We start from the raw sequence: 23,779 nt of genomic DNA, 5'->3' as shown, positions 1-23,779 counted from the left end.
TTTCCCACCATCTTTTGTTCCTTTTTCACAGTAGAGCCTGAGTTTTTGATGAACACAAGGAGTGCTTTTGGCTTGGGTCTCTGCGGGAGGTGCATGTATAGAAAAAGAGACGCCTCTCTAAATCAGTCTTTCAATCTTGCTTTCTCTATTCTTCCCTAACACTCGCTGGCTTTAGCACGGACGCCTGTTGAATAATGGATCGAATCATGACCTTTGCTGTGCAGGTTTAGGCCCAACTCTGGGATCTTTCTGATCTGATGATCGCTTTTGATCCAACCCACACTGGAGTGCCAAGATAACTAGAAAAGTAAAGAGCATCTGATACACAATACTGTCTAGAACTTGCCACTGTGATCCTGAAAATGACAGTATTTAATGCAAAGTAAAAAAAAAATATTTCAAAGGACATCTGGTTAAAGCTGTGAAAGCCCGATACTCATAATACAACTTAAAACATAATTTGTTTGTTTTTGTTTTCTGCACTTCTGAATCATTGGTGAATAACTAATATGACAGCCTCACACCTCTAAATGAGTTGTGATAGCAGCAAAGTGTGAACGTAAACTAAAATATCACACTTGTGTGCCATATGAGCCATATGACTTTGCTCAGAGGTGTCAAAGTCTTCTTTACTCCAGATAGTGAATGGATGAATAAATCTACAGGCTTAAAATAAGACCACATTTGTGATTTGGCAGTCATTTATATTTTCGTAAGGGACTTATTCACCTTGATTAATCTGCATTGCCCTCCACTTTGCATGACATAACTGACCTCTCAGTCAATACTCTCTTTTTTCACACCATACACTGTCTTTCTTCATCTTGGCCTGCGGAGAACTCTCACAGGGAAGAATTCAATAAAACCCTAACACCTCAGGGTAAGGGTGAGGTGAAGGGAAAAGTGCAAGACAATAGGTGACAGGAGGAAAGTGAAAAGAAGAGGGTGTATCTGCCTCAGTAACTCCTGGTTGGGAGATGATATCCTGATTAAAACCTGATGTAGAGCCAGGAAACACTGATCACACAAAACACTCTTGACCTTGGCCATGGAGTCCCGAGATGTGGTAGATATTAAAAAACCATGAAGACTCATTCCCCTCGGTTATGTCAGGGCTGGAGAAAGTGAAGGTGTGAGAGAGGGAGTGAGAGTATGTCGATGGATAGAAAGAAGACTAAGTGTTCCTGCCAAGCAGAGCATGAAGAAAGGTCAGCATAGCCGCGTACAACAGAGCTGAGAAATGGCAAAGTGAGAGGAGTACCTCATTCCATCACTTTAAGAGAAGAACTCACTGATCCTGGACTGATTCTCATCCCACAGTCACAAGAAAAAAATCCAGAGAAATCCCAAATTATGATTAATTTTAATATCAGGGTCACGCAACTGTAAAGTAAAGAAGTTAAACTTGCTGAGACTGTGTGTGAAAGCGTTCCCAGTCTGGATTTCACTGCGTTTTGTCTGACAATGCAGCAGTAGTAGACAAGGGGCTGTTTGTGGTCCCAGTTTGTTGTGAAAGGTCTGATGAGTCATTTCAGTGCCCATGGATTCATTCCCTCCCACTCTCCTTTCCATTTAAAGTGTCCACATGGAAGCAAAACAGACTGTCTACCACCTGCGTAACCCTTCTTCGCAAATTGTACTAAGTAATCAGCTGTGGAGAAGAAGTGGTCATTTGACAGCTGGAGAGAGCCACACGCAAACCAAGCTGTGAAACAAAAAATAAAACACTACAGGGTGAAATAGCTGAAGGTGTGTGTTTGGAATGAAAATTAAAAAGTAAACGCTCCTGTTTGGAAGCTCTGATATGATGCTCCTTTCAGGAGAATCTTTGTAAGAAATGCAATCACGCTTATATGCCCATATGTAAACACACTCCAATCACAGACAGGGCCAAAGTTCTAATGAAGTAGACACTCTTTCCCAGTAAGTGTTGCTGCTCCAGAGAAAATGAGTCACAATTTACCACTGTTGTTCCAGTTGCTGCTGTTGAGCCCTGTGAGCTCTGTGATCATGTTGAAATGCAGGGAAATGGAGGGAGCAAATGGATTTTAGGAGAAAGGATGGCTCTTAGATCTCCACTCACAGCTGAAGCCACAGGCCACTGAGCATTGCTCTATAACAGATGCTCACTGCTATTGAAACATGCCATCTGTAATTTATGTTCCAGCCGCATGTACACAAAAAATGTCTGCTGTGACATTCCCCCTCAAAATCACCAGATCTCACACATACATATTTGTGTGGCTCTTCTGATCTGTTTTTATGAAACAAAGTGTTCAAATGCGGAGCCCAAGTCAGACGCATTTCAGCACAGAGGGACAAATATCACGCTAATGCAGGAGACCAATAGATGCCTGTTAGGTTTAGCTTTGTTGCTCACCATAAATCTAAATTCAGTTTTCTAAAGACACAACATTTAAACCCATGATAGTTCTAAGATAACTGAGACCCCCTTATTTCCTAGATGAAAAAAAAATACAAACTTTTATGTTGTCATATGTTAATCACCAGCTCTGCAGCACTTGCTTTTTCATTCTATGCGCCGTATGTTAGCAGTCTATTCCTGCTTATTCCATCCACTCCTTGAGTTAAGATCCTAAAGAGACAATTTGTGCAGTCCATTAAGGGCTGATGAATTGGATTTAGATCAGCAAACTGGTGTGAATAGAGGGTCTATACACACAGGCTGACAGCCCCCACTCTCTTCTCATTGGTGCAACTCTGTGAATAACGTTGGCTCAATGTTGGCTCCTGTTTCATACATGCAGTGCTGCAGTCTATAGCTCTGCTGTATTCACTACATAAACACAATAGCATCTTGGCAGTCTACTGACTGACATCTATGCTATGTTGTAAAAAGGGCTGAGCTGGGAGCATTCTGTTTGTCAACGAGACAAAACACGCTTTAATCTCATCAACGTGTAACCGAAAGATGAGCTCTCAAAGAAACACAGACGACAAAACCGGAGTTACGTTGCTAATGTGATCCTGTACATCCAGTGAGCAGCTTTTAATGTAAAATCTGAGATGAGGAGGAGCTTGACACTGACATGCTTTTGATCTGCTCGTTTCACATGATGCTTTGAGTTTTAACATAGCGAGTGAGTGAAAATATAGTGTGAGGATAAAAAAAAAAATCTTAAAAATAACCGAAACCTTGTGTCACATGTACAATCATGTAAATGTTCATGTTCTACGTCAACACAAAGACAAGCAACATTTTAAAAGCTTATTCAGCCACAGCCTACTTCAGATCACATGGTAGTAATTTATTGATAAGCCTAAGTTCTTGCGTTTGAAATTCAGTTTTAAAGTTGAATTATATGGCCTTGTAGTACAAGATGATAATAAACTTGAGACATTAAATTAATGCTGACTTAATTCTCTCCTGGCTCAAAAAAGTGTAGTCCTGTCTGTAATTCATTTACAGTACATATTTAACTATCGAGGGTGTGTTTGATACCACTACAGTTATTAGAGATGCAAAGTAAAGCTGCCAGTGGAAAATTGCCAACAATGTTCATGTTGTTTTTCGACAGAGTTTAATGAATAAGTCTTAATTACAAACAACTCGAAGAAATTGTCTTTTGAAGAGTTTTCATAAACATGTGTGAACTGGTTCATTGGCAGAATTTCCCATAAGCAGGACTCTTCTTCGAGTCATTACATCTTAAACAGCGAAGATTGCTGATGGCACGGCTATTTACACCAGGCCCCTGAGTGTTTGCTTCAAGAGTAAATTTATTTGCTACCGGCCGTAACCATTCCTTGCCATGCACACATTTAGCACAATGTTTCCCACATAAATTAAAAATTGCAGACATGAATATTGTATGGGCTATAACTAAACATTGTTTATACAATTGCATGAGAGCGTACTGAAAAAAAAAAACTCCAATAAATGGGAAATGAGGGAAACACTGCAGGGATTTTGTTTTCAATTCAACCCTGTCTCATAACTAAACATGTAATAGCTACTTTGGTGTACAGCACCTCAAAGGATTAGTTTCCCATTTAACTTGTTAAATCTTTTTTATCCTCTAAAATTTTCTATTATATTATGTGACTTTCAAGTTAAATCATAAAAAAAGCAACAAACTCTGTCTGCATGAAAAAGTGAAGGCACAGTGGAAGTAAAAGTCACAGGAGTCTCATTTTATTATATAAAGGTTTGTGTCCCATTCAATAATTATTATTGAATAATTATTCATGTCTACATGACACCAAGGAAATAAAATCGTATCGTCAACACATTAATCAGACCAAAACAGCAATCGAGTTCCTCAAAACTAGACAAACACACCCAGGTAATTTGGTTGGTGCAGTGAATTCAGCTGTACAGCACAATGTTCTACCACAGTGAACATTAGAAGCAGCAGAATTAATTCAATATCTACTCACACATTCCACAACTTTGCAGCTTTGGTCATATATCAGTCAAAAACTCAATTCTCCTTCAGTGGATGTGTACTGGGACAAGCTGTAATCATAGCTTGACTCAGCTTTGTATGTAACCATGTAAGCGTTGCTAATTAAGTTCCTAAACTTAGTTCTATCTCGTTGCAGTTTATGTTCTTTTCAGGCACTGCATGCATGGATTTCAAACATAACTTTTAGCATATATTAAAAATATCCATCTCACAGTTTTACCACCCTCATTAAAAAAAAATTACTATATTTTCTGCTGTGGATCCACATATCTATTACACATTTTGATGCACAACTTGGTTGTTATAAATCTATCTCAAGTTCCAGTTCCTGCAAAAGGGAGTGTTAAAAGGTTAGTTTGAGGCTGTCAAACATAGTGTGCGTTTGACGCAATCACCCAAGAAGTCTCTGTAGCACTCTACCCAAGGTATTAAAAATTAATTTCTCCTCTCAGAAACTACTGATTCAGAAGAACGTGGAAGCCATGGGGCACTTGATGGGATATTTATCACACTTACTGTAATAGGCCTAGTGCTTATCATGGTACTTAACATTTGCTATACTTGATATCCTGCTAAAGTTTTTCATTGACATTGAAATTAAACATCTGCTTTGCGTCTATTTGTGTGGGAGATTCCAAGCACATGTTATCACACTCAGGTTATTTTCTGTCTTCATTTAGGCACATGGATTGAGCAAAACCAGTTGTGAGGATGAATGCATCTGAAGCCAACCGAGGCTGGGTTTTTACAAAGGCCTATTAAATGCCCAGATTCAAAATCCCACATAGTTGTCAGCCACACAGCGGGCATAGGACTAATATCTCACATCGGTCGTGGATTAGTTTCTGTCTGTTGCTCCGGGTGAAACATGTAATCTCATATCTGAGAGATGGGAGGGAGGAAGGAGGGGATTCTCGCTATTAATGCTTAACCTTTTAAAAATGGATTTGCAAGTGTGACAAGATGAAGGGCTAAATGTGATGCTGAAAATATATCTGGCCTGTGAAAAGTTACAAGGAGAGAAAGACGAGAGGACAATCACAATATTCATCGTGAAATTAAACACAGTAAGATGTCACCTTTGATGCCATATCACTTGTAAAAGAGTGAAGACGAACAATTGACGGTGCGAGGTGAAAGCTTTTTGGTGTTTGTCAACAGATATTTCTTTGGATGTGTCTGCAGAGGGGTGGGGTACAGAAAGAAGGGGTAGGATAGCATGGTAAAATAATAAAAAACTAACTTGTTTTGTGAATGTACTGAACTACTTTGACAAAGAAATATATTGCTTTTTCAGTCACAGTCACAGTAGTTAGACAGACAGATTCCAGTTACAGTGAAGTGTTCATTTTCATATAACTCCACCTGGTGTTCTGGCCTCCAAAGATTGTCCTGTGCATTGCTTTCTTCATGTAAGGAGTAGGTACTAATAAATACATTTATATAATATATGACCTCTAGTGGTTGCAAGAACTGCTGCATGTGAAGTGCATAAATGGTGTCTATTAAGAACATTGTATTTTATCCCTAACCATGATGTCTTGGAACCCTAAGAAGTTTTCATTTCTAACCCTTACCAAGTGACGTTATTGCCTAAACTCTACAAAGAACTCTACACAGAAGGGTGTTGTTGATTTAACGCAACCCAGAAAAACATAAAATGTTGTCATGTATTTGTATCAAATGTCCAGTGGTTGAAAGCAATTTTCATGACTGACAATACTTTGCCTCATCACACCATCCACCCATCTTGCTTCCTCTTTAAGAGGACTTTGTGGCTTGTTAAGGGACAACACTTGAGACTGATGCTCGTATGTTGTTTTTGCTTCCTGTCGTCTGAAAGAGGGCAAGTTTAAAGGTATGAACAAGCTACCTGTTCAGCTGATTGTCGACTTAACTTGATGAACAATTCAAACCCAGAACCTTTTTGATGTAAAGAGATGGTGCAAACCCCTGTGGGTTGTAGCTCTTAAACATGTAAGAGAAAAACACAAAAGACACACACACACACCAGCATACAGATACAGACACAATGTGTGTGTAAATGAAATAACAATAAGCAAATGGATAACAGTAGAACAAACAAAATGAGCTAGCGTATCAGTGCAGCTTTAGGCTAAAAAGGGTATGTTTTCAAAAAATGCTAAAGAGTTCACTGCTGTCAGCATAAGATCTGCTCATGAAACCCCAATATCTGTCTCTCCTCACTGCTTCTCACCCAAGACTGTGGAATTGCTATGATCAAATGGATGCCATTTGTCTGGCTGAGGTTCAGCAACAGAACCACAGCGTGCTGGCTGGATGCCTTGGCCAGATACAACATTGCCTATTCTTTTGCATACGCATGGGCTCATTTTCTTATTCCACTCTTTCTCACAAACACACAAACACACACACACAGAAAGCAACTAAGATCTTGGTAGGAAGGAGATGTTACTGATAAATGATGATCAATGATAGTTTAGTTATTGTAAAGAGACATGAGATTGATTATTATGATATATTATTGCCTCTTCCATCGGGCACAAAACCTTGAGGAAGAAAGCATAAATTTAACTCCCTCTGGTTTTCAGCTTTGCAAAATATAGATGTAATCATCGTGCCTGACTACCAATAGTTGAACAAGATTTGTAAAGTTACTTAAGACAAGGTAATGGTGTTATGAATGTTCAACCAACACTGCCTGCCACTATTATTGAATAGTATCCTTCACATGAGCAGAATGACAGCACTTTCTACTTTAGGATGACATAATCTCCTCTTGTTCATGAAAAGGAATATCAGGCTGTTCCACGGCCGTTGTCACATGTGTAATACACCTAATATAAATGTCCGTGCAGAGTGAACTGTGACTGCTAAAGGGGGCTCATTTTTTACCCAATTCACCTCGGGATGAGATGGCGTATTCACAAGAGCCTCTGAGACCTCACAAGGAGCATGTATTCACCTACCAAGATCAACAATACTGCTAACATTAGCAGGGACAGCCGTGGGTAGAACGTGAGAAAGGGGCCCCCTTCTCATCTGAGTGGCGTTGAGTAACATTTGTTTCGTACACTGTTAGGCTTTCATCTCCTCCAGCTCCAGAAAATCTTTCCTTGTGGATTCAGTGCTGAAGCGAAACTCAAGTTAATTCCAGGTACAGTTTCCTGTCTCTGGCAATGGAAGCTGAGACATTTATAACCCAGACTGTAGACTCTTTAATAGCACGAGGATGGTTACTGCCATTTTGCAACATTTAGAAAAATCAATCTTTGTTCCTTCCTTTCAAGAGGCTGGGTCACTAGATGCAAAAGTTAAAAAGAGCACACAATAGAATTGAAAGGTAAATGTTTAACCATTTAATCTTCAACTACTGTACAAATCCTATAACGATTGCCGACCATTTTCATGAGCAGTTCATTTTTGGATGTAAAATGCATGAATGAGCAAACTTTGTATTCATCTTAATTCACACACACAATTACAACTAAATTTAAAAAATATTAAATTCATCTGAAAAGTCAAGAATTCTATTTTGACGTTTTCCGTTACTGGTAAAATATGAAAACAAATATCTGGCTGTCAGCCTGGTTAGTTTTCTCTTCGTTAACAAAGTCAGGTTTTCATGCAATTAGGCAAACTTTTAATTTTCACTATTTTAGTTTTGGTTTTCATAATAAAACAGAAAAACTTAATCACATGAGTAGTTGTAACAGTTGAATTAGCAGACAGCAGCTCTTGTTATAGACGAGTGTAACTAAATACTCCAGTAAGGCAATATAATCAGAGAATTATAGAGACTGATTCTGACCAGCCACTGTGAACTGTAACTAACCTCTAGAGCAGTGTGTCTCTGTAATACTCCATCACAACATGGAGTATTACAGGGGAAAAGATGTATGATGCCACGGGGCTAAGTTTTTAAAATGGTTTTCTCCAGCCAATAACCTTCTTCTTCATTCTAGATACTACAAAGGCTGGAAAATGTACCTATCAAAAAATATATAGTATATGAATAAATATACTTTTTTCCAGCTGTATGATTTGTTTAAACACTTATTGTATCATACAAGCTAAAACAAACAAATAAATGATCTGGTTTTAATATCGGCACAGAAATATAATTCTAACCCCCTAAAATGTGTGCTAGTTACTCTATTCACTCATCTCTTTATTTTATTTTGAGGCATCTCTGTAAAATAGAGTAGTGGTTACCTTTAACTGATTTAACATTGTGGAGTTTGTCCTGCAAAGCAGCAGCAAGATAAGTCACTAAAAGAGTGTGCTATGCACAGTGAAATAACTTGGTAATATGAATTTAATGCAAAAAGAAGCAAGTGGTGCAATATACTTTTTTACTATAAAAAAGGTCTACAAAGATTAAGGATTTTCAGCTGGAAGCTCCATGATTCACATCTAACAGCAAGTTAGTTTGACAGAGGTTTAAATGTAAGCTGACATGATACCTTTTCTATTTGCACATCTCAACCTAAGCCTTCTTACATTAAAAGACTTACAAGCACATACACAACATACATGCGCACTCATAGCTCAGGAGATCAGAATGCCACGATGCCAGAGCACAGAGCAACCTTTGAGCATCTAATGGTTGATGATGGTATTTGCCGCTGTCCTCTTCCTGTTCTTGTTCCTGCTCTCTAGCTAAATATACCTCTACCACATTTTAACATTTATTTCTCTACTCACCAGTATGTACTGCCAACTTCTTTACACCAGAGTAAGACACAGTCATAGCTCTTTGAGTTTGTAACCCCTCAAGCCTGCCCAAGTTACAGCTGTGGGTGACATTTCTCATTTGCTGAATAGCTAAGAGAGAGAGAGAGAGAGGAGGGAGGAGGGAGGGGGTGTCTGCCCTCTCATGCGTATCATCCAAAGTTGTAATAACCTTACTACGGCAAGATTCAGCAACACAGAGACCCAGTCTGGTGTGACTGCACTGACAGCAGTCACGCAGCTCCTCAACACCCGAACAAACTGGGAGAAGCAGCGAATCCTGCTGAAGCCGCGTCTAAAGCATGTCGTTAAGGAGATGCCAAGTCATCTATGTAGATAGAAATATTGTCATGCTACCCGAGATCAGATAAAGGTTCAGCAGAGCGACATAAGTGACGAAGATAGTAATTAGATAATACCAGTGATTTTCACTCGTGTAGAAAAAATTGAGACACTGCCAGCTTCTCTGTCTGACATACATGTTACAAGGGAGAGGATATGTAGCATCAAGCAAGGCAGAAGCGCTTCTCACTTACAAAATATTTTCCTTCTTATTCTTATTCATCCTTCAGTCAAAGACTGATGCTTTGATTGTACCCAAGATAAGGTAGTTGTTCTGAGATGAGAGACTAGCTAGGTGTAAGATTTATATTCAGCAAAAGCGGGGCAGAGGTGAAATGTAATACTAAAAGCTAATAGACACTAAGTGAGCAGAAGATTTCTCTTCTGTCTTCAGCGAAACAGCACACCATCCCGTGCTTCTTTAGATCTGCTGAGAGTGAAACAAAATCCATTGTTCCTTATCAGGAGAGAACAGGGGCTAAGCTCAGAGTTGACTTTTTATTAGGCATACTGTATATGCCTAGTTACCCTCATATTCAAGAATGCTGGCCACCAAGAGGGGGAAGTACTAAATGCAGTACTAAAGCAGCTTAACCGAGACAAAATGTTAATATTAATGTTTAGGTAAATGCTAAACTGTATCTGGAGATTAAATCTTAATGTATTTTTATCAGACAGCAAAGAAATTAACATTTTTTGTGATATTAACAGTATACATTAACCAGTCAAAGTGATAACCCTGCACGCAAACCCAGACACGGCCTGCAAATGTTGTCAAAGTTCTGCAACAACAAAAAAAGCGATGTCTTTACTTTACACAGAGGAACTTAAGCTCAAAGCCTTTATGTGGACTCTACAAGTACACAGAGAAAAAAATAATTCTTAAAAAGATGAGGTAAGGGCTATGCATCAAATCAGTTCAAGCACTCTTTATTTTGCATGCTTGCATGCCTTGCATTTTATGTCTTTGAGAGGGCTCAAAAGGCAAAAAGATGTTATGATCAAAGATGGCATGCGGAAAGGTATTCAGTCACATCAGCTCAGCTCCAAAAACCGTCTTATTTTGTCCACATGTATGGCATTCTCATACTTTTGTCGATACCTTCAGGAAAAAAGATAGGAAAAAAATCCTTTGAGACGCCTTTAATCCCCATTTAAACTCAACCCACTAAATTTAGAGAAAGCAGGTCAAAAGGTCTGATTGTTGGAGAAGCTTGGTATCTCATCGTGCTTAAACCTCTGGGATATGAGATGAGGGAGAGAAAATCCTTGCCTGCCTTGCTGCCTGAGAATATCAAATGATGGCCTTATGCACATGCAGACTGTAAACTTAAGACAATACAACAAAGAAAGCAGACCAACAGCAGATGGAAGTTTGTGAGTGCAAGGACAAGATCAGCGTAAGACTCGAAGCACACAAGCCACTGTATAGAGCTAATAAATAAACGAGATATCCAAACACAATGAGCATGCAGCAAAAGAGAGGAAATAAACAGTGTGCAAAAGACGAGGCTCCTCTGGGTCATTAGGCTACAGACAGACACATGCAGGTGCCACCTCATCCTTCATTCTCTCACTCTCCTGCCCAACAGGCACCAGGGCATTGAGCCATGTTCAGTGAGCCTGACATGTGCTGGAGATACTGTGGCAAATGAAGATACACTGCAGGGCCTGTAGATACTAATTGTCCTCCTGCATTTTCAACAGTCTGTCACTATACAGTTTAAGTGACTGGCATATTTAATACATGATACACAATAGCGAGAGAACTCCACAACATAGTGCTTGCAGCGGATTAAAATAAGATTTCCTGTCTGTTTATTCAGGCATTTGGCTGTGTCCATATCATGTGTCGCATTCTATATAGCTGTGCTGTGACAAACAGTTAGCTGTGACATCTCAACCTAACTTCCATTATTAGAGCATCTGCTGTCAGATAGAGCTGCGATAAGACAATGCGCCGCTGTCTCGGCACAGCAGCCATATAGATTCATCGAGACACATCAGACAAGACAAATAGACCTCGGCTAATGCTGACAGAGCACCCCGGGTGGAAAATTTAGACAGACATTCAATCATTTATTTGACAAGTTGGGACATATTCAAGCAAGAGGATTTCTGTTTCCATAATTTCAAACCCCATAATCCATTTTTGTTCCCTGTCAGGGTTGGACTGTGATTTACTGAACCGACCTGAGAGAGCAAGTCACCTTGGCCACAAACTCATGTTGATAGGAATGCAAAAAAATGCTTTTACAGAAGGGACAGAGATTATGTGAGTATTTAAGTAAAGGATGTAGTTATGATGAGTTTCAGGTGATAGAATTAATCTTCAGTTGTGTTTTATGTTTACTTGATAAACCAAAGTCCAACATTGATTAATTTTGTTTTGGTCTTCTCCAATGGCTGATGGAATATCTTGTTTAGCTGCTAAACCCTACACTATGTTCACTGGCTGCAAAAAAAATATTGTTTGTCTGAGTTTTGGTGCTGGGAAGGCAGCATGCAGAGGAAAAAATGCTGCCTATTACTGCTGAAACAACATTCTGAAAACCCAGAGACTGAGTGAAAACAGTTGCAAGCTAGAAAACCAGAAAAATAAGCTAAAAGACATCTTAAAGCTCTGTTGAGCAGAGGCATACTGCAGAGTCAGTTAATAACTCTTTCATGGTTTGCTTTAAAGGAGATATACAGATTTTTAACTATAAATATTTAAAGTCATAAACTGTCCATGAAAAAAAGAAGACGAATCAATTCGGACCAGAGGCAAAAGCTGCAATTCACAAGCCATGGCATCTGTCTTAGCCATAGATCGGGTTAGATAACTACTGCTCCTTGAACCCTAAAGGGACACTTTACCTCTACAAAAGGAGGGGTATGGCCATAGGGCCAATGGTGGGAAATGGATTAGGTCTACTGTACGTCTTGTAGTGTTCACTTTTCCTGAATTCTCACTAAAAATGTTCGAATTAATGCGTGTTATCAATATCCCATTCTAAGGAGCTTTGAATAGATGAATTGATTGGGGTAAATGAACCCTGTGCAAACAAAACACTGAATAGGTAACATTTGTCGCCTGCAGTAGTTTTACTTGATGCCACCAAGTAAATCTATTCTATCACACCTACCTGTCAGCATGTCTATTTGCTCCAATAATACATCCAAGCTGTAAAACTTTAGGGTTTGAGGAGCACAGAGATGGTAAAGAAGCTGCATAAGGCATTGTACAAATGAAAAAAAGCAATTATATAAGACATGATAATTTCCTGTTTCAGATATAAAAAAGAGATGTGGAACTTGTCACTGGAAAAGATAAAATCTTACATGTAATATTAAAAATGAAAAAGACTATAAGGAATAGATCAGTTCAAGTGTGTATTTCAGTTCACCATTTAAACAAACTCCTCTTTGTGTCTGTTTTAATTCACGTTATTAAGAAATAAAAAGTCAAAACTGTGCCACCTAATCACTCAAGAAGGGAGAACATGAGCCAGAGCATATATAGCTAAAGGCTACGGACAACAGAATAAATAAATAAATGCATCAGAATTTGCCAAAACAATATGAAGCAGTGACCATTAATTGACTCATTTATATCTGCCAGTCACACTTAAAATATAGTCATAGATCTGTGAGTAGCTAATGGTTAGGAACAGTTGAGAATCTATCTCCATCGTACAGTTCCCGCTGTATGTGCTGTGCAGAAGAAGAGGCCTTGACAGGCTTAGCAACGCTGAAACATTGGTAGCTGGACTTGTTAAGTAGTTAGTTATTAGAAGCATATCCAATAAGAGGAGAATTACGAACAGATAACAGTTTTTTTTCCAGTTTAGACACACCAGTGGAGCTCCCCTTTAAGTGAATATCTGATTGCATGTGAGGGAAAAAGTCAAGAAATGGTACACAGGATGTAGAAAGTGCCAGTTCAACCCACCACTCCTTTCCCCAGTCCTGCTGGCCATAAAAGGCAGTGTAATAGGATTCCTAAGCTTTTCCAGTGACTGCTTCCACTATCACACAGACATTTAAGTGCACTAATCCATGACAAATTGTCTCATCTGATCCATGACAAATCGTCTGAGAGGCCGATAGAGACAGAGAGATGAGGGAGGGGTTGGGGAGGGTGGTGGGCAAGTGGATGAAGAGTTGGAGGAATAGGTCTGGTACAAGGAGAGTGCTGCCTGGCACCTGAGTGATCAGGCATTTATTGCCTGGTTTTTAAAAGGGTTGCTTTCATTACCTTGAAGGGCATGCGGTGTGATGAAGAGAGATCACAAGGTACTGATGAGCTCTCTACCTAAGCCCACAGTTTTCAAAGCAATTATAATCCCATGTGGATGCAGATTATAAGATTTCACGTCTTTTGTTGGCTAAAGGCAGGGTTTGTAGATGTCATGTTCGCTAAATTAATTTTTCCTAATTAAATCTGCATTAAACATAGTCTAAGATTTTAATGGCCATATTGTTTCATTTAACTTTTATTACACTTTTATCCAAAGCGATTTACAAATGAGGATATAACAATGTCGCCAACATCAAAGCAAACAATATGCTGCATAGAAGGAAAACCAGTCATCAGGCTCTGTCAGAGGTGACAGGGGTGGCAGTGTAGAAATGGAGTGCAGGTATAGAGGGAGGTACAGAAAGAGAAAGTGCAGTAGAGAGTGTAGGGAAGTACAGGGTAAGTGCTTGGGTAGGAGATGCTCTCTGAAGAGTTGGGTCTTCAAGCAGTTTCAACCATTACAACCTTGGACAGTAATGTGAACGTGTTGGTGTATGTGTACTTTTGTGAACACAGCACTGTGCAAAACTCCTGAGATAGTCCTAATTGTTTTACATATTTCAAGAAAAATGAGCAAAATAATAATAAATGCAAAAAAAAAAAGTTAGTATATGTTATGAGAACCTTTATTCTTCATCACAGCCCAAACCTTTTTAGACAAGCTGTCTGTCATTTCTTTAAGTAGTCTTCGGAAATAGTTCTCCAGGTTTTTTGAAGGACATCCCAAAGCTCTTCTTTGGATGTTGGCTGCCTTTTGTTCCGTTCTCTGTTAAGATGATCCCACACTGCTTCAATAATGTTGAGGTCGGGGCTCTGTGGAGGATTCATCCCTCCAACAGACCTGCTGCCACTGATTTTCAGTCCACTTCTTGTGTCATTTGGCATAACTCAGCCATTTCTCCCCTGTTTCCCTTCCTTAAGAACATCTTCTTGGCCCGCCATCCTTCCATGGAGATCATTTCTGATGTAGATGGATCAGCTGTAGTGCCAGATGCATCTTTCTTGTCCGGTGTCAATTCATAGCTGGATTTTTTCCCATTTTTCATGGACATCACTTTCACATACTGTTCATCTGTTGTAGATAGTTCTTTTTCATTTGTAGCCCCAGCTCTTCTTTTGTTCTTCACCTGTCCAGTTTCCTTAAATATTTAGGGACACACTGCAAGTCATGTCAAAATTTGTTACCAGCTAATAGCTCTTTTGGGAATCACCTTATTGGTACAAAAGTAATATTTCATCCCTGTCAAACTTTGTTAATGTAACTATATAATTTTTTTCAAATGCAAATAAAGAAATGGGAACAAATTATGTATCTCTGCAACTGGCTGCTGGTGATAAAATGCCCGAAGATACAATTTAAAATCGGTACTTTGCTTAACTGTCTGTTACAACACAACACTGGTCCAACACATCCATACAGATAGGTGAGATGTCATACTTGGATGCTTCACAAAGCAATGTTAAGTGGCTTAGCAAACATCTTTAAGAAAAAAAAGAAAAATTAAAATGGTTGGTACAAGGACTGGCGTAAAAATGAGGGAAGAAGCATCTCATGTCCAAAGAAAAACTTTGGAAGACATTCAGAAAACCCAGAGAACTGTTGTTTAAGACTGCTTTTAAAGACTATAAGAGTTCTTCATTCCTCAGAAGCAAAATATGACACACACATATAAAAATATATATATACATATATATAGTGGTTGCTTAAGATTTTTGCATAGGACTATATATGTGTGTGTGTGTGTGAACATACATATATGTGTATAAACAAGTGCATAGATCCTATGCTCTTTTTTTGCTGTCTTTACACTTTAGCCAGTTCGGAGCATACCGATTTTATTCTCGTTCGCTTTACAAAAATCCCATGAAGGCGACATTTATTCAAGTGACTGTAACTTAATTGAATTTTCTTTCACCATCAATTCTCACACTAATTAGTCCCCACAGTTTAATGAGGATGTAAATAAAGCTGATTTAATTGCGAAACAGAAACAGACCAGAGAGCCTATGTGGAAAGACGTTCATGTGGGCAGTACAGACGGATCTGCCGTTCGTTCTTTAAAAGCTTTTCCACCTCCAAGAGGAAGGATTAGCATTTTGAAGATGATTGGGAAGAAAAGAGGGGAAAAAAGCATGTTCCACACATTGTTTCTGCTGTTACCACTAAGCAATTGTAATCAGAAGTCTGACAACTATGGAGATGAGTTAAAAGTTGAAAAATGTGTGGGTGCATTTACAATACTTTGTGAGTCAGTTAAGTTAATTTCTTAGCATTCACAAACACTGAGAGAAAAATCACACACTTTCTGAACCAGTCAGTGATGGAAAAGAAAACGTGAAAATCAGTTCATGCTGTGAGTATGTATGGCCTCCAGACTTCTAACCTGTCCTCATTTACCAAAAAAAAAAGACAGCTTTCCTAAATCAAGTTCAAGGTTTAGGTTTAACACTGCCTCTTGTTCGATTTTCTTCTCCCTAGTGAAAATCCCCCTGAATCTCACTGGGGCTTCATGTACAGACTCTAAGATGAGCATGACAAAATGTGTTTTGACAAAATCTGTTCTTATCACTGAGAATATGTTTAATTTACCAAACGCATCCAGGCTTATGATCATACTGTTGCTCTCATTTGACCATATGATGAATCTTGGCTAATCAAAGTAATTACATGTTTTCTTCCACCTCAAAGAGTTTTTAACGCTGAGGGAGCATTATGGCACATTGAACAATGAGCTCATTAAGATGCATTCCAATCATCTGAAACTAGACTTTACTCGGCATATATAATTACTGGATACAAACATAACAGCAGCAAGACAACAGCAGTATGTTCAGCTGTGTCATAAAGTTCATGATTTCATGTTGCAATGCATAACATTTTACATGTGGAAATATCACGTCTACGGCTGAAACTCACGGTAGAATCACATTTCTTTTCACCTTCTGTTTGTAATATTATTTAAAACAAATAGCTTAGAACTTTCATGATAAGCATAGTTCTGTAATGATGCACATATAAACTGTGCTGCCTTGTAATAAAGGTGGAAAAAAGTGGTTGAACTCATCGCCAGCAAGAAATTGTTTCCAAAGTATAAACAATTTATTCCATTTGATTGGATCTGAAACTGGGATCACTTAATCCCCCCCAATTATTTCTAGAAGACATACAATCAGCAATAATTTCTGCCACTTATGCCTAGATAGTATACAGTGGTAACACTTTTACTGACTATTGACAGATTCCAGTATGTGCAGTCAAGGGTGGCCTGGTTTGTGCAGCAACAGTGTTGGCAGGTGGGGAGAGTGCATAGCCCGGCTTGTGTATGTCATGTCACATTCAGCTCATCTGTCAATGTAGTGGATTATTTCTTGAGAGACCAGAATTGGCTGGCCTGAATCAGGACACCATCAATCTTCAGCCGCACAAGCAGTGCACAGGGGAGACGGTGTGAAGCAGAGGCTCATGGGAAAAAAAGAGAGCGGTGCCGCTTCCCGAGCAGGTGACGAAGCAGTCATGCAACTCGTTACTCAATCTCCGCCTCAGCGGCGACGTCGTGATTTATCATAAAAAAACATTTTGGAAAAAAAATGTCATTTTGAAACTTTACCCTCTCCTTTTTTTCTTATCTTTGGCATGCATTGTCAGCTTAGTGTTGCAGCAGGTAAAGAAGCTAGTTTCTAATACTCTAGTCATTCTCTTACATCCTGCAGTATGTAAGAGATTAAACCTTTACTTTACCTCTTCACATAACCATGTAGCCTCTTTCATGTGTATTTTAGTCAATATTGGGTGGTTGTTAGTTTTTGAGTAACCACCTTGTCTCTGAGACAGTTTGCCGAGCTGATTCTGAGATCCATGAAAAAAGTGTTTTCAGGGTATAGCCTTTATAAGATACCAAACTCAAACTCACCTTCCATACTTGACACGGAAATCAATGCATAAATCAATAACATCAGCTAATGGATCATATGTGTGAGTCTCAGATAAAACAATTTAAAACGCGCAGTATAGCAGGAAGTGTATCGCAGTCTGCTTTAGAAACACAGAAACATTATTTGATTACTTAAAACAACAAAGCATGAAAGCCAATGGATTTTTAAAGACAAGGCATCTCTTTTTTGCTACGTCCTACATACCCGTCTCTATTTATATCTGAGGGCTCTGGCCTCAATGAAACCAGAGAGCTCCTCAAATTATAAAATCAATTCTAATTCAAATATTCATCATAGTATTTCAATTCTGAGAGAGAAGTTCTGGTTAGATCGGAGAACGCCACTGCTCGGCTGAGTAAGATTGATGTCAGCTTAATCCGCTTAAAAAAACATGATATACAGTAAATTGCAGAGTCGCAAAGCAGCAGAAACACAGAAATGTGTTCTGTCTAAGCGGCCAGTTATGATCGACCATTACTCCAGGGAAGCCTGCAGATTGGGATTGTAAAGTATATCTTCAGATTATAATTGTCAGGACCAATTATGGCTATCCTCATCAACATTTGTTTACTTTCGTTACTTAAGTTTTGCAGACAGATTGGTCTCAGTCAGAGTGTTGATATGTTGTCAGGCATCTCACTTTTGATTACCTCTTGGTGGCATTATTCACATTATAAGTTCAGTAGTTCAGCCAAAATGACTCCAATAAGGTAGATGGAATCGGAGTGTTATAAGATCAAATCAACAAATGGTGTATTTTCATCCGTCTGTAGAAAACACGTTTGTATCCTTTTAGATACGATGTGTCTGAAACACAGTCAGCGAAGAACGTGTTAATGAGTGAACATGTACCGTGCATGTCTGTGCCTTAAAGGGGAGTAGACAGTTTGGAGTGTGAGATGATCTGTCTGACAGGAAGCCTTCTTGAATACCAGCCCATCACCTTCTTTTAGACTTTTTAGATATACAACAGGAAGGGGTAGGAGTGGTGGGGGCAACAACTCCTTTTTTTCCTCATCCTCCCCATTGGGTCCACTGCATTATTCAAAAAAGACACTTACTGAGCCTTGCACTTCCTTGTACATCTTTGGCACCAAGCTTGACTTGCCAACCAGTCATAAAAACAAGAGAGAGAAAAAAGGGAGAAAAAGAAAACGAAAACTGGAAGCCACCCTTTAAAAATTCATTCGGAGCTCTCCATTGCTCATCTTTTACCCTCTTGCTCCAATTAACGGGGCTGGAATACTTTGAGAACTTTCTATCTATCATAGCTGGGATTTTCATGTGTCAGCTGTTCCACAGCAAAAGTAAGCCAATTCTCTGACATGCTGCTTAAAGTCACCAATATTCACAAGCATATAGAATTCAGTGCTGCGTTTTTTTCCCCCTCTTGCTGTGCTTCAATTACTGTCTTTACTTGGCAATGCAACATACACAAAGGGAACCAAGCAGAAGACAGCATCAATGTTTAACAGCCGCTTGGCATCCAGAGAAACCCCACTCTGCGAGAGGGTTCAGCGTGGAAGTCACACTTATTGTTAGAAGCTTAAGGAAGGCATTTGCTTGGCTCTAAAAAAAACCTTTGCCTTCCTTGTAACACTCCCACATACACCATAAGATATTCTAGTAAGCTTTTTTCATAATCAGAGAATTAGATCCGCCTCTGTGTCTACCCTCCCCTTTAGCCCTTTTGGTGCAGAAGGCGTCAGGCTTAATTGCCAAGCATTTCCAGAGCAAAAGAGGGAAACATAATTGTCATTTCAATCTAAGCCACAGTGATCAAAGCTCCCCTAGCTACCAGCATAGAAATATGAATTGTTGCCTACAGCTTGTCCTACTCTTAATAGTCTGCCAGCAAGTTTTAGAATGCAGTAGTCAAGAATTCTCACCACACAAATGAATCATCTCCCAGTGATGTTCTTGCTAGTTGAGATCTAAACAGCAGCATACAGTTTAGCCAAAGAACCAAATTCTGCCAACCATATCTCGTCAATGAAAAGCAAAAGTCACAATAACATAACATGGAATTAGAGGCAATATCCTTCCCCTTTGCTTATGCGTAATGGCTACAAGCCACTGTGAATCATCATGTTACTGCTGGCAAGTCAATCTGACATACTGCAGCAGTCTTTTGCCGTTTTTTTCAAACAGCCAAGGCCGACAACTGCTGCCTCATAGAGAGGGCAGCGTTTACGCTCTAATACTGCACTGTGGAGCTGAAATATGACAAGAGAGGCATATATACATACCCAGGGTGAGGATGTCGGTGCGACCGGGCCGGGCCACATGGTGCTGCTGGATGGTCTGGTAGAGTGTGGCCTGGCACAACAGCAGGAAGCCAAGGCTAATCCACATGACCAGCAACCAAGACATGGTAAGGCTAAGTCTGTGGGACAGCACAAAGGATGGTGACACAACAGGGCAACAACAGAGATGTGTAAAAGAAAACATCTGTAAAAGTCTCCATATTTACCACACACATTTGCTCTATGACAATAAAAAAAAACTCACATAGCCTTCCAATACAGTATTTATGCCAATGTATCTGCTGTTTTGACTTATCAGAGCTATCTGCGTAGGTATTTCTTAAAATAAAACTGTTAGTGGACAGAAAAAGTGGATTTAAAGGCTTTAAGGAAAATCCCTGCAAGCAAAGTACTCAAATAAATGGTCCAACATAAAGTTAATATTGTCGATATCTGTCTTGTCCAAACCAGCTGCAGTCCACGAAGACTTCCAAATGCAGAGAGAGATCAATAAGCTGCCTGCTGTAAGGTCACACGATAAGAATTTCATAAGGAAATTATTGGGGAGGTGGGGATCTGCATCAATTAACAACAGCAGTGAAATTATTCTAAAGTTTTACATGGCACGACATGTCTAAGCGCAGACCCTCTTCCTGTGGATTTGTTTAGAAACTCCCTGATGTGTGGTGAAGACCAGCATAATGGAAACAATGGTTCTTCATTCCAGGTGTTACTGGTACTCCTCTCCATTCAGAACCCCAGAGTGGGAAGTTTGTGTGGAATAATTACAGATAATCTAAAACAACAATTTTGGTATGGTGTTTGAAGGCCTTTTAGTATTATATCCTACATCCTCAGCAATGAGGGCATCTCCATGAAGACAATTTTAAATCTTGAACTGATCCTCAGTTTTTAAAACTATAATTCAACAAAATGATTTAGATTTCACATATAGCTGACATTAAGTTTGAGCAAAAGCTTAAATGTAACTGATGAGCTAATATTTATGCTACATGTGAATGCGTGCAAATAAAGTCTGCACAGTCATGAACGCTTCAAATGTTTGAGGGGAGTGACATGAAAGCAGGTCTGAGTCAATGAATCATTTCCAGAGAGCTTCAAAGTTGAGCCCTTTTTTTTGTTGTTTATCCTGAGATTGAGGCCATTGGACTTCTACATGTTACCTGGGTGCACTGCATGCTCGGTGACATTGACACTGCTTAATATTCACCCAGAATTTAGCATATATTTATTAAAAGGGCGTCATAAATCCCCGCCCCTTGCACTAAACCCACTATTATCAGAGGTTTTGAGGAAACGTGGACTGGTACCAGGGGTTGCTTTCCTCTTTTTTTATTTTCCAGCAACCACAGAATATGTTGTCACCAGTCCGGATTTACACAGAGTAAGCAGTTGTAAAGAAGCGCTTGCACAGTTAAATGCGTATTCCAGAGACACTCGGATCTCTTCTAAGTAAATCGGAACACGCTCTTAGAATAAAACGTGCTTGATATCTCCAGTGGTGAACGCGCATGGCAGACTTAAAATAAAGCGTGCAAGGATGAACATTATATTACATGTATTTCGGATAAAAATAAAATACATTTTCGAGTAAAACAGACACATAAGTCTTAGTCGCAGATGGGGTAGATTTTTCGAAGTATGGGCAGCTTCATGGAAACGTTTGCCTCGCGAAAAAAAAAAACTCGGTAAAAGCAGCTCACTTTCACTTTTCCTGTATGGAAAAGGACGACAGGTGAGATATGGAGCACTGCGAAGTCCTGCGTGACAAAGTAAACGCGGTCGGAGAGGAAACATCAGGAACACCTGCAGGCGCACTGATGCACCTGTGTGCAAAAAAAAAATCTTCTGTAAAACAACTGAGGCTTTAGTTCTCGTCGACTGCGCGTCGTCTGCTGTGGAGACAACTTCAGCATTTGATCTGAAAAGAAACGAGACGGCCTGTTTCAGAGGAGGAAACCCCCTAGAAGGATCTTATTTTCTGAGTGTAACTCAACATGCTGTTATTGTTTGCTGAATTGGAGCACATTTACCCCCATTTTAACCCACACAGTGTTCTGATAAAAAGAATATCCGTAATGGAATATAAGATGGTTAAAGTAGCAGCACTGTTTGCTTAGGTTTTACTACTTGCTTGCACTGTGAGCCACTCTGATGGCATCTTTACTCATCTCGTACACATTTTTCAACAGGCATTCTTACGTTACACCTCACCCATCCCATCCCCAGACACCAGGGGAATTCTTTGAAAGTCTCACACCCTTACCTGAGCAGTGTCTTCAGAAGAAAAAAGAGTTTAGTCAGAATCCCTGCCTGCCCCCTTGCTCAGTAGACTCACTCCTCTGCCTTAATTCCATCCATTCCTTGAAGCCAGGGATTTCTGCTCAAAATTCCACCTCCAGGTAAGCAAAACACTGTACGAAAGGGGCTTAAGTGCTGCTCCTTTCTCCTGTGTTCTCTGCGCTGCACCCCTGCTGCTCAGGTTCTTTTCAAATCCTTGGCAACACAAACAGTCACCAAGAGCAAAACACGCAGGGGTCTGTGTCACAAACTGGGCAGGATTTGAGGGCCGGGGGGGCTGATCATGTCACTGCTGTATCAGCCACATTCGCACAGGTCTGCTCTCCTTCCTTCAGTGTCTCTTCTCCGTCAGTAAAACTCCTATCCTGCGATGACAGGGGGGTAATTTACCCTCCTCACTTGTCGTCTCCTTCTCACGCGTGCAGCGGAAGGCTCCAGTGGAATGACCGCTCTGTCTGCTCTTGGCTGCATCCCCCCATTGAGAAGCTGTGCTGATAGTGTGAGCCTCAGTCCTCTCTCCAGCGCTCTAAGTAGAGAGTCTGTGTCAGACAGGCAGAGCGGGTGTGAGTGAGCGTGCATGTGTGTGTGTATTACAATGTAGCCCAGCTGGTAAGAGAGAGTGAGAGAGCAGTGAGGGAGTCAGATCACATGTCTTAAAGCAAGACTACCCATTTCTGCATCAAAACTTAATCAGCAAATGGAGCATGCTTTATTAAAGCCAACCCTCTTTACATCTTAGCCTCAACATTAGGAGATATAAAGCCTTCAGCTCGCTGCAAGTGCATCTATCTATGTGCATGTGTGTGAGCTGGAAACGACTCTACCTTCACCTTCCAGCATTTGAAATGAGAAAGCGAAGCGCATGACTTTTAAAGGAAAGCTCAGTGTCTCATTAAAGCTCTGCAATAATCATACTCTCCATTTCAAGCAGTTTTCTCTCTTTCTACCTATTTGTTGTGGTGATGGGGCTTGTTTTCATAGCCATCCACTGTGGATGTTTCCCACAAACGTAACAGTCTTACACCTGCAGCTGCAGCCTGAAAGGGTCTGTAGCAGCCTTCTGTCACTTTCTCGAGAACTGAATCTGCCGGCTCTGAAGATAGAGCAACTACTTGCCATGTGTTTGAGTGTGTGTGAGTTTGGATTAGTGTAGACCGTGCAGGCAGGTAACGGCAACCAGTCTCATGTGTGTGGGTTATTTCTTCCTCCAAACATATTTTCCTTTTTTCGGAGGAGCCCCCCTTTAACTCATTGTGCTGTTAACCAGAGATTTACAGTATGTGCCAACCCCACACACCTGGCATGGCAAATTAGCTATATGCCACTCAGAACCACACGTGTATGGGGGACAGAGTAAACCTGCAGACTGTGAGTATAGTGTTGGCGCAGGAGTGGCGGAAATACAGACGGAATTGATGATGAACATCTGATTAGATTTTGCCTTTCAGAGCTCTCTATATGAATTGTGTGAACACAGTCGTCTCAGTATGAGAGCTGGAGTGTAAAAT

General features: G+C 39.9%; 1 protein-coding gene across 4 annotated transcripts in view; it reads right to left on the bottom strand.

The window, feature by feature from the left end:
- The window catches only part of LOC140303780 (chemokine-like protein TAFA-1), a 106,660-nt gene extending 83,827 nt beyond the window's left edge, over positions 1-22,833 (bottom strand). For all 4 annotated transcript variants that reach the window (XR_011915209.1, XR_011915210.1, XM_072382682.1 and 1 more), the window contains exons 1-2: positions 22,237-22,833; positions 19,953-20,089 (exon numbers count right to left, since the gene is read on the bottom strand). Coding sequence is in view for 2 of the 4 variants with exons in the window: in XM_072382682.1 (XP_072238783.1) it covers positions 19,953-20,076 (124 nt within the window). In the remaining 2 variants the exon portion in view is untranslated. The remainder of the gene's footprint in view (positions 1-19,952; positions 20,090-22,236) is intronic.
- Positions 22,834-23,779: the final 946 nt, after the last annotated feature.

The sequence above is a fragment of the Leuresthes tenuis genome, unplaced genomic scaffold, assembly GCF_036924035.1.
Source record: "Leuresthes tenuis unplaced genomic scaffold, fLeuTen1.0.hap1 SCAF_3, whole genome shotgun sequence".
Lineage (NCBI taxonomy): Eukaryota > Metazoa > Chordata > Actinopteri > Atheriniformes > Atherinopsidae > Leuresthes > Leuresthes tenuis.
Note: the sequence above shows the minus strand (reverse complement) of the source record. Positions and strands in the feature narration are given on the sequence as shown.